This window comes from Planococcus citri, chromosome 1 (genome assembly GCF_950023065.1).
Source record: "Planococcus citri chromosome 1, ihPlaCitr1.1, whole genome shotgun sequence".
In the NCBI taxonomy this organism is placed as follows: Eukaryota; Metazoa; Arthropoda; class Insecta; order Hemiptera; family Pseudococcidae; genus Planococcus; species Planococcus citri.
Genome location: NC_088677.1, coordinates 50758856 through 50771107, shown reverse-complemented (window position 1 = coordinate 50771107; position 12252 = coordinate 50758856). Strand labels below are relative to the sequence as shown.

Below are 12252 nucleotides of genomic sequence, written 5' to 3'. Positions count from 1 at the left end.
CACCTCAGTCCAACAGCCAGTGATGGGATATCGTGGGAAATTTCCCAAATCGTGGGAGATTTTGGCCAAAAAATTGGCTGTGGGAAACGCGTGGGAAAAAGGGAAAAAATGGGAGATTTTGAAAAATGTCGTTTAAAAAGGGGGAAAATGGGAGATTTTAAAAAATTCCATTTAAAAAGGTAAAAATGTGGGAATTTTTGCAAATTTGACCAAAAATGACAAAGTTTTGTTTCTTTAGAAAGTGCATAAACTGGTAAACCACGATCAACCTCGAAAGCGCCACCATCATTTGAGAGCAAATTCGTGCAATTTGTAACAATGGTAACCAAAATTACCAATATAAAAAGGGGGAAATATGGGAGATACAAGGGAAAATTCCGCATGGGAAAAAATGGGAAACTTTGCTTTCAATTTATTTCCTTGTGGGAAAAAGTGGAATTTCAATATCCCAACACTGCCAACAGCCGATCATGTGTTATGTACATATCATTCACTCTGTAATCAACCGAAACGTTTGGCAAAAAACTTTTTTCTTGGGAGGGAGGGGGGATATTCGATATTTCTGCGCACCCTGTATATAGGTATATAGTAGGTAGCAGGTACTACTTACTTAAGTATACTTACTATAGCGCTTTAATACTTACTTACATATTATGTACAATTAAATAAAATAGGTATATCGACTATCGTACTTTCTTTTCCCCAAAAACTGCGCTTGTAGTGGTCCAAAAAATAACGCTTGATTTTGGCGACTTCATGAAATCAATTAATTGAAAGTAAAATTGTTTAAATTTGCGCGGAAAACTGAAGATTGAGGATTTTTGACTTTTTTGTCTAGAGTTATTGTATTGTAAATTGTACTATTTTAGTTGAGTACAAAAAATTTCCAGGCTGTCCCATAATCTAATGTAATTGTAATGTAATGAAAATTTATTATTAAATCTAGGTTATTAAAGAATCTTAAATCATAATTCTTTCTCTCGTCATTAAAATATAAAAAATTAAAAAAATGTAGTGTAGAAGGGAAAGGGGAAGAGATTTTTTGACTCAAACAAACGCACCCGCATATACCCTCTTTTTATATCCCCTCCACCAGGTCACGTCGTCATATTTCATATTTATTTTGTATTGTGCACTGCGTTGTTGTGGAAGTGGTAATCTGGTAGTGGTGCATTCAGCATTCTTTGCATTATCTATTTTTCTAATCTACTATCTAGATTTTTCGTCTCAATTTTGTTCAGCTATAGGTTCAACTATTTAGTGCGTTTTGTCAAAACTTGCGTTGTTCAGAACTCAGAAGAGAGACAGATTTTGTCGAATGTTGGCCTGGTAAAAATCAAATCGTACTCGGTACTCTTTTGTCTTATGATCTCGTGAAATCGTGATGTTGACGACAGCGTTGAAAGTTTAATAATATTTAATGCCATCAAGTTAATTTGAGTGCTTGTATTTGCTAAACAACTTCTTTTCAAGCTCATCTATTGCTACACGTTGTTTTTTCTGGAATCAATTTTCATATCTCCGCCATAACTAGTAAGTATACTTATATCATATCATTCGGTATTGTACTGATTCGATACTCAGTTACTTACTTTCTCATTGCGTTAGGATGAAATCAAAACATCCATAACACGATATTCATATCATCCATATGTATAATGTTTTTATGAGAGTAATATTCACTAATTGTTAGTAATTGTAATCTCAATTACATTGTATTACAGGAGCGCAACATGTGGCCTTCTCAAAATTATGGTTTTAATCGGCCAGTTCTATTGATAACAACTCCGCTGATACAAACAACGAGCCCGCTGCCGAGGTTTCAAAACGTGTCAAATTTTTCTCAAAATATGAAACCAGTCTGCCAAAGCGTCCAGCATCACCATTCATCTTCGAAAAGCCCGCATCGTAAATCTACTCTTAGCAACGTCGTCGATGAAACAACAATAAATCCTACGTTATCCGTGAAAAATCTCATCGATGCGTTTAAAAAATTTGAAGATTGTGTTACAGAAAAAGTAACTAATTTAGTCGACCGTAATCGTGTAATCGAACGACGAATGTTCACGACTCTTGGTTTGAATATCGAAGCCGCTAATAACCGCTTTCTCGCGAATAAACAAATGTTCGAAGATTTCAAAATAGAACTAAAAGAAGACTTCGCGAAATTCCACACCGAACAGGACAAATTGATGAGAATACTCAAGTGTGGTATGGATGAAATTAAATTGGCTCTCAGTGGAATGGAATCTTGCGACGATAATTATAAAATAGATCCGACAATTTTGCAACTGGCGCCGAAATTCGACGAATCGTACAAGAATTATCCTACCGGCTTCTTGAAACATTTTGAAACTTTCGTCAAAACCACCAGAAGCACGCCAGCGTTACAACGCTTATTATTCATATACGCAGTTCAGCTCGATAATCCCATATGGAGAGAACACGTTGCCAATATTGAAACTTTCGAAGGGCTCAAAAAACCGTTTTTAGACTTGACGTGGTCCAAGAAACAACAAATGCGAGTCTATATGGAATTTGAAAAGGCTTCTTTTAAACATTTATCACCCGAAGAGATCAACGCAGAAGTGAAGAAATGGTGTGATATTGTTCGAGATATGCAGAACGTTAATTTCCGACATTTTCGTATATCGCTGACGGAAAAATTACCCAGGCATTGGCAGACCACTTTGAGTATCTTTGCTATAAATGATTGTGAAACGTTAATCAAACACATCGATATGTGTCTTGACAACGAATCTGTTATTCATACGAACGATTGTATCAAATTCAGAAGCGACTCTGGCCAAAATTTAAGTGAGGCGGAGAAGTAATGCTCTAAATTAATTGATTTTTGAATTTTCGTTATTGTTTATTTATGTAGTACCTATGTTAGTTATTAAGTAATTTTGCAACTAGTCCACAGTTATCAGTTTTTTGTTTGTTTTTTTCTTCTTTGAATTTGTGATGTTTTTTTTGCTATTCGATTAACGATTATAGTAGATAGATACTAATTTGTTAGTTTTTTGTCATTTTTGTACCAAAAATGTTTCGAGTTGTTCGCAAATTGTGAATTTAATTCAGCGAAGTCACTATTTTTTGATGTTGAAATATTGTATGCGTTTAAAGTTGATTAGCCCTTGATTATTATAAAATATAAATGTTGGTGATCGTTTCGTGTTTATCATTTGCTATCTATGTTTTAGTGTAGAAGGAGCTTTTATTCGTATTCGCTCGTTTTATACCAACGAAGTCTTGAAATGATTTATGGAGTTAACTACGACACAAGTATGCATCAGTTGATTGGTTGAGCGATACCTGATTTCAAAATAAAGTGAATATGACAACATTGACAACGTTCGCCTCAATTTTCACCAGGGAGAGATGCCCTGGTTCATAGGGTAAAATACCTTACCTACCACCTACATAGTTTCTACTACCTACCACACAAAAATGTTCTTATCGCTCTCACTACTTTCTCATATATGATTTGGATCATGTTAAATCTGTCGTGTCACATCGGTAATGTGTTTCATGCTTAATCTACATATAACGTTTGATAAGTAATCGAATAGTTTAACAAGAGAAACATACTTTTTGATAACAGTCGTATTTGTATGTAATTATTAAACAACGTTTGTAGTTTAGAAGGGAAAGGGTTGAAAAAACTATTTTCAATTTACCTAATCTAAATAGTTGTGAATATTAGCTTAATTGTACTGTACTTATAAGAAGGTATGCACGGGCGAAACTTAATCTTGAAAATGTATAATCAAAATACTTGAGCTTCGGAAAAGTACTTTCCTACATATGTAAATATTTCAAATATTTATTCAATTTGTGATGTCGCTTAGGCGCTGAAATTGTGTAGGTACTTCGCTCAGATTTTTTGTACTTACTTTCGAATCAATTTAATGCCAGCAGCACTAATAGGTAGTACCTATCATAATATACGGTGATACGAAAAAAAATTCAATTTCGATATCTTCCTGTATACTATAAAGAGATCTAGAATAAGTGATTACCTACCTAACAATAAGGTACAAAACTTTTTTATTGGAAAAGGAACTCATAGTATACTGAACTTAATCAAACTTCTTTTGCAATCACATCGATTAAATACAACACGATGGAAAATGGAAAAATTTACTTAGCTCGTATAACTTTGCGAAAAAGGGAAGTACCTACCTCTACCTATACGTACGTTATATTTGCCTCGTGTCAGTTGTCAATACAATGCCGGCAAACCTCTAGGTACCTTTCTATTCATTATTTGCACGTGTGCCTCTGACTTGTTAGTCATCTCATGTGTCAGTTTTCTCAGTGAAATATCGACAATACATCGCAGTAATTTTCATTGTGAAAATATTTCATACATTGCAGTTTTGCAGGTCATTGTCTTTACGGATTGTATTATCGAATGAGTAATTAAGTAATTTTGTAAATGTTTACTATACCTATATCAAATGTCTCAGAAGTATTTGTTGCTTAAATAAGCTATTTGTACTTTTGTTTCATCCTTTTTCAATTTATAATTTTTTTTTCTTGAAACGCTTTGTTTATAGGTACTGTGTTGAAAAAATTCTTAATTAGCGAATTTTTTGCTAAAGAATGAAGTTTCCTTGCGTTGCTTGTGACAGTGAAGGGATGTAACTAGTTAAAGTGCTGAAAATTAATAGCTTACAGTAGGAATAGTTGAAAGTGTACCTAACTACTCGTAAGTAGGTACATATAAAGATTTCTGGAATAAAAGTAAAAGAATTTACAATATGCATGCTTCATCGTTCAACTTATTTTTGAAAATTGAATGAAACGCGAGAAAACTTTTAAAAAAATCTCAAATATAATTAAGAAAACTTTGTAATGCTTGAATTTTAAATGGTGATACCTTTTTCACATGAAAAAGTTTTCACAGCGAACAAAAACGTGTAAACTTTTTATAATGTAAGCGTTTCCCAGCGCATTGTTCGATTTGTATTCTGTACTCAGTAAATAGACAAATTGTTATTAAAAATGAACTAAGTAAATGGTGAAATTCAAATTCAAATTATCTCTCAAGTACCTATCTATTGTGTGTTGGTTATATCTATCTGTAGTTTTATCTAAATTGCGAATACCAATTTGGATAATAGTATTCTGAGAACGAAAGACGATTCATTCGACGATATAGTCGTTTTAAGTTCCTTTATCTTATGATTAAATTCCTTTTGAAAATTTATGGAATCAAAATTCCATTTTATAAATTAGGCTAGCGTATTTCTCGCGATGATGACGAAATAATATTCGTAGATATAATAATATAAATCTGTGTACCTACTATAAGATTCGTATTTTCTAATTATATATTTTTTTTATGTTTTCAGCCGATGGGGTTGTATATTCATTTGGCGAATTTCTCAAAGGTTTCTTAGATCAGTATCACGCTGGAAATGGAGTAACATCGTTGATTATTTCGATATTAGTCGGTACAACATTATGCTCAGGTAATTTCTACTTGTATACGTATAGGTAATTAGGTACCTATTTAACATCAAGTTATAGCTCAATAGTCGATACTATGTACTGACATGATTGTGTATAGACACAATCAATACACAGAATGTGCTGTATTAGATAGATTAAGTATATAGGCACTTGGGCAGGTATAGGTACTCAACTTCCCACTCTTTTTGAAAATTTATCCTCATATCATCTCATTCCCCGATATAATTCTTTAATAGGTATCTATCCCATAACATCTGGTAATTACACGCTTCAGCGGACTTCTTTTTTCGTACCTAATTTGGCAAAAAGATGGTCAATTTACGAAATTGGTAGCGACGATCACCTACCTATCCAGTGTTGCTGAAATACCAAAAAAATTATTAAAAAATTACAATTTTGAAAAAACAATAACATTCAATAATTTTTGATTATAAGTTTTACAAGCGTTAATAAAGAAAGCCTTGAGAAATTGGCGTCTGAGCTGAATGTTTTTCAAATGCACGTAGGCAGTTTCGGTCGCAAAACTGAAGTTCTATAGAAAAAAGTTTTTTACGACTATAAAGAATATCCTTAAATCACAATCTAAATTTCATGAAATAATTACTCGCAGTTAGTTAGTTTTAATAAGATAAATATATGGAACAATGAGAACATGAGTTCATTGTTCGATAATAAAGGACGTTTTTCGAATGAAATTCATGTCGACAGTGTAGTTATACGTGCTTATTTTCTAATTTTAAAAATTATAAAGTTTGATGTTGCGACGAATCATTTTCTTAGCTAATTTATTCTTTTGAAAGTGAATAAAGTACAGCTTCATGTATTAGTACATATGAATAGGTTAACACAAATGTTTCAAATGCTCTTCAAAATTTGGCGTTTTTCTTAAATTATTCGAATGAGTATGGTACATGGTAAATGTAAAGTGAAATTTTCTTAGATGATATTTTTTATTCCATGTTCCTTGAGCGTAAGATTGAAAAAACTTTTCTCAGTGTTTCATATTGCTCAGGTCTTATTCGTTTTTGGTTTATGTACCTCTCTCTCTCTCTCTCATCGCAGTAACATAGGCTCCGTAATATTTCGCGTATATTTCCTATACAACGTGATTTTTTAGCTCAAGTTGTTGTATATAGCTAAACTAAGTGACGATGCACTATTCGGTAGTTTATTCAACGTTTTTTAGTGCATAAATAATTAGCAATTCGATAATTTCGCAAAGTGTAGCGGATAGTGTACTGATAACGGGTGCTTTTTCGAAGAGTGATATAAGTGGATATATTTTCTGACAACTTCGAATGTTTGTGTTGTTTTGCCGGTTCTGCTTTTCATGATGTACTCGGTGATTCGAAATATGTCGTTTTTTAAATTAAATTGGCCATAATTCGGGCATTTTTTCGTAAAATTTGACTAGTCATTCGGCCCTATTCGTTATCAAGGAAGGCCGTGTTATTATCGTTAGAACGGACTAGTTTCGAAGAAATCCGCAACCAGTTGATGGCGTTAGGTTGATTATTGATCTTCGTTTCTCTCAACTGTCGTGCTGCTGCTTATCAAGACAGCTCGTGTTCCGTGTCAAATTGGTTGCGTTGTTATTACCATAGGCAGTAAAGATATCACCTATCATGAAAGTTACCTGCGGAACATGTTCCGAGCCAATTGATGCAGCTCCTAATTATATTATTACTTGTTGTGCTTGCTCGAAAACGTTTCACGGTAAAGAGGATGGTTGTGCTACAGTGACAGCAACATCCTGGTATAAAAAGTCTCCTGATAATAAAGTAGTATGGAAATGTCATAGTTGCGGAGGTCACCCACTCAAAGGCCAAGACAATAAAAGAACACTTGCTGGCGATAGCAACAGTAATAATGGCGATATAAGCTCCGAGGACGAAAGTTCATCCGAAAAGCAAAGCAAAATCCGTAAACTGGGTAATGGGAACTCGGAGCTACTGAAGATGCTGGAAAATATGATAGACAAAAAATTCGAAGAACATCTTAAGCCAGTCAAAGACCAGCTCGAAGAAATAAACAACTCAATTGCAGCACAGTCTCAGCAAATCAAAAAGATTGATGAAAGAGTACACAAATTAGAAACGAACGGATGCCCTAAATGTGAAACTCTTCAAAAGGAAGTTACTTCATTGACTCAAAATTCCTGGTACCATGCGACTCAAGTAGTTGCTCTACAAAATTATACCAGAAAGGACAACGTAGTCTTCACCAACATCCCTTATTCCGAGGATGAGGATCCGTATGAAGTGGCAATAAAGGCGGCCGAAGTTGCAGGGGTGCATGTTGATCGAAATGCCATCGTTGATTGTCATAGATTACCAGCTACGAGAGGTGCTGATGGGAAACCTCCCTCATTTATTGTCAAGTTTGTGAATCGCGAGCTCAAACGCAATATTATCCAAGAATTTCGTCGTGTAAAACCAAAGGCTGATCATTTTGGAGGCTCCCAGTCAGTGGACATCTATGCCAATGAGCACTTGGCTCCAGCTACTGCAACACTATACAGAGAGGCAAAGAAACAGCTGAAATCCAGGTTCGACTATATCAGGGTGGCTAATGGTAGTGTATATGTCCAAAACAAGTCATCTCCTAGAATAAACATCATGTCTCTGGGCCACATTGGAGAGTTGAAGGCCTCCACGCAAACCAACAGGGATTAATCTCTGTGGTACTTATCTTGTTATTCATTTAGTGTCATATACTTTAACTCTACTTACTTTATTTTTTATCTTTATTTTATATTAATTTTGTGTGTTGTATGTCACAGAATTCCCTTACGTTGCTAAATTTAAATGTTAGATCACTAAGAGCAAATTTTCTAAAAATTTTAAAATATGTTAGGGATAGAGAATTTGATATAATTATCCTAACTGAGGTATGGATTACTAATCGTGAATTGGGTGATTATGAAATTGTTGGATACAAGGCATATTGTGAAGAAAGGAAAAATGTATCAGCTGGTGGTGTTGTATGCTATGTGAAGTGCTCTATTGAAGTTGGCGTTTTGGGAATTTCGAGCAATTCGTTCAACTGTCTTGTTTTAAACTTACCAAAATTTAAAGTTGACATTGTAGGGATGTATAAATTTTGCAAGGCATCAGAGGGTACTTTCCTCTCTGAGTTGGGCGATCTCTTGGGTACACTGGGTGATATTGTTTGTCTAACAGGTGATCTGAATGTTGATATTCTTGAACGAAATTTGAAAAATGCAAGTTACCTCAACTTATTAGAGTCCTCTGGATATGAATGTATATTGAATGAACCCACTAGGTATTTTCGTGACCTAAACTCTTGTATTGATCATGTCTTCTTAAAAGGGAGGTTCAATGCAGGTTCAGTGTTGGTTGAAGTTGGGTGTAAGGTTGAGAACCCACATGTGGCTGATCATAGGGCAGTTTTGATAGAGATACAACTAATTAAAAAGGTCTCTACTGATGGAGGGTTAAAATATATTCAATATGGCAGACTGAGGGAAAAAATTAAGAATGAAAATTGGGATACTGTCAATGGTGAGGGGTCTGTGGATATGCAGATGGAGAGCTTTCTGCAGAAATTACAAAAATTAGTCTTGGAGAGCACAGCTACCATAAATCCATCTTCGACTAAGAAGGCCCGTAAACCATGGGCATCCCCCACACTAGTATATCTATCACAGGAAAAGGCAAGGCTCTATAATCTGGTAAAAAAGAAAAAAAGTGATCCTCGGGTGTTTGCTCAATACAAAGAAGTTTCTAGGCTGGTAGTCCAACAGAGTCGTTTTGAAAGTAGAGAGTATCACTCTAGACTTTTGGAAAGTTATGGTAGTGACACAAGGAGTTACTGGAGTCATATTAGGAAAGTGAAAGGCCAGAAACAGCAAAATATTGAAAAAATTCAAATTGATGGTAGAGACTATGCTGTTGGTGAGGATAGTGCATTTATTGCTGATATGTTTGGTGAGTATTTTGGGAATACAGTGGAAAACCTGGCAAAGAAATTCGAAAATAATAGTCCCTCTGATTCATTTCCAGAAACCAAAGTTGTTGGTAGTTTTCAAAATTTCGAAATTACTGAAGCTGAAACCTTTAGGCATATTATGGAACTGTCAAATAAACCTACCTCTGGTCATGATGGAGTTCCAGCTCGTGTGTTTCGCGAAAATGCTGAAAGATTAGCCCCCCCTCTCACAGACTTATTTAACCTCTCACTGGACAAAGGTGTCTACCCTAAATGCTTCAAAAAATCTATAATTGTACCAGTCTTCAAGTCAGGAAATGCTAAAAGTATGTGTAATTATAGGCCAATCTCACTGTTGCCAGTGATCTCTAAGATATTCGAAAAAATTATGAAAGAGAGAATGCTGAAATTTTTGCAGAGATTTTACTTTTTTGCGGATAAACAATATGGGTTTCTACCACATAAATCCACAGATGATGCATTATATGACCAGATTCTAGAGATTTCAACCCAGCTGGAAGCTGGAAAATCAGTTGCTGCAGTATACATTGATTTATCGAAGGCATTTGATACAGTGGATATTGAGATACTTTTAACAAAACTCTATAACTGTGGGTTTAGGGGGACTATCCATGATTGGCTGAGGTCGTATCTGATTGGTAGAGAACAGTTAGTCAAGGTGGGAGGTGTGCTGGGGAGAAGAAGACCTGTTAAATGGGGTGTACCTCAGGGTAGCGTCTTGGGACCTCTGCTATTTCTCATCTATGTAAATGACCTTTTTAGGCTGAGTGCTGCTAATGGTGTACTGTTTGCATTTGCGGATGATATTTCTATAATTTTTCACGCTAATGCAGTGAACCTCCTACTAAAAGTTATCAATGCAGCTCTGGAAATATTAACAAGGTGGTTTATTGCTCACAAGCTAACACCAAATATTAAAAAGACAAAAGTAATAGCATATGCACTCAGAGACATACCAGACATCTCAGGGAAGTGCTTCTTACATGAAAGGGTAGATTGTTCTAAAGGTTGTCAATGTAGCCCAATTGCACAGACACATGTTGTAAAGTATCTGGGGGTAAATTTTGATTCTAAATTAACGTGGAAGGGGCACACAGAATTCCTGCAGGCCAAATTACGTGGACTCAACTACCTGCTGTATTATTTGTCTGGGTTTTTTCAGGAATACCATCTCAGAAAAATATATTTTGCAATTTATGATTCAGTTCTAAAATATGGGCTGGTTGCCTGGGGTGGAGCTGCTGACAGTCATATTCAGCCTCTTGTGGTCTTGCAGAAATGGGCAGTACGGAATATTGTGGGTCTTCAAAGGAGAGATACAACCAAAGGTCAGTTTTCAAGGCTTGGTATTTTGCCGCTAAAAGAAGCATACCAACTTGCTGCTGCTTCCTATGTACACAAAAAAAAGCCATCATTTCATGTTGGTCACATTCGAAGACCTGGTTTAAGGGCCCGTGACCTTGTGGCTGAGGTTCCTAGGTGGTCAGTTGAGAGAACACGCATGCAGGCCCCATATAGACTGCCAGTAATCTACAACAATGTTCCTCTTGAAATTCGCCTCAAAAGCAGGGTGGAGAATTTTAGAAAAAGGTTGAAGGAGAATCTTTTTGAAACTATTTAGTTGGTACTCCAACTTGTATTTTATACTTGGCTGGTTGTTTACTATGTAGGAATTCGTCACCTAATTTGTTATCTATGCACCAAGGCTGTTCCAAAGTTCTGGTTTTTTTCCCTCAGTCTGCAGCTTACATTTCCCTCATACCTACTGTTGATTGATTGTTTGTTATTCAACAGTTTCTTGGTTATTAATTATTTAGAATTCCGTTTATCGTGTAAAAATCTCATTAATTGAATGTTGTTCAAAATTCTTCACCTAGTTGGCTATAACATTGTTCTAAGCCTATGTTTATGTCCGAATTATACTTTATTTATATTATATGTTCTCTATTCCCCTTAAAACATAGTGTATGATGTTACATGTATCATGTTTCCATTAGTTTATTTTGCATTGTTTATTATTCAGAAATTCTCACTCGCTATAACTTTGTGATTATGTCCAATTTGATAATTTTTTTATTTTTTATTCATGTGTTGTCTGTTACCCTTGAAAAGTAGCCTATGTTGTTATACATATTAGCTTATTTCGCGTAATTTACTATGTAACTTATTTATAAAGAGAGCCATATGTCACTCGCGCAATAGCGCATCGGCGTATGTACTAAATTTATAGTAAACCTATCCCTCCAGCCTTGCGCTGTGCGCTTAGGTTGGGTGGGTGTATATCTAATCATGTTTGTAAAGCACAATTTCAATATACCTCTAACCTCTCTCTCTCTCTCTCTCTCTCTCTCTCTCTCTTTTTTTTACTGAAGCATTTTTTCTAGATCTTATTCATTTTTAAACCTTTGAAGGTATAATTTATTTCAACTGCGAATTTATTTTGAGTAAGTACCTACCTACTTACGGTGAACTATAAATTTTTTTTAGGAAAATAATGCTTTAACCAACAGTAACATAACGATTAATCAAGTATTCAACTTTTTTTTAAATCAACAACTTCTGATAATTTAGATAAGAATATCTTTAATATGCCTATTATGTCATTTAGCCTATTAACAGTTATCATTTTCTTATTGGAAAGGTCACGGATAAGGTGAATCTTTTTTTGCCAAGCATCATTACCTATGTATTCAGACAAAATGATGTTCGATTTGATTTAATCAGGATTAAGATAATGATATCTCAATACAATTCTGATTTGATTATTAAATTTTTAGACATTCAAATTTTATATTA

At 34.8% G+C, this 12252-nt stretch overlaps 2 protein-coding genes across 2 annotated transcripts in view; both read left to right on the top strand.

Annotated features, from left to right (window-relative positions):
* The window catches only part of Mct1 (Monocarboxylate transporter 1), a 49078-nt gene that overhangs the window by 27536 nt on the left and 9290 nt on the right, over positions 1 to 12252 (top strand). The window contains exon 2 of the mRNA XM_065345834.1: positions 5364 to 5483. Within this exon, the coding sequence (XP_065201906.1) occupies positions 5364 to 5483 (120 nt within the window). The remainder of the gene's footprint in view (positions 1 to 5363; positions 5484 to 12252) is intronic.
* LOC135832533 (uncharacterized) lies at positions 1134 to 3173 on the top strand. Its single transcript, XM_065345835.1, has 2 exons — positions 1134 to 1533; positions 1725 to 3173. Exon 2 carries the CDS (start codon positions 1734 to 1736, stop codon positions 2832 to 2834), a length of 1101 nt encoding a protein of 366 aa, XP_065201907.1. The 5' UTR covers positions 1134 to 1533; positions 1725 to 1733; the 3' UTR covers positions 2835 to 3173.

What these genes read in the sequence shown, in the direction of transcription:
- LOC135832533 (XM_065345835.1), top strand. Translation starts at nt 1,734, where the DNA reads ATGTGGCCTTCTCAAAATTATGGTTTTAATCGGCCAGTTCTATTGATA.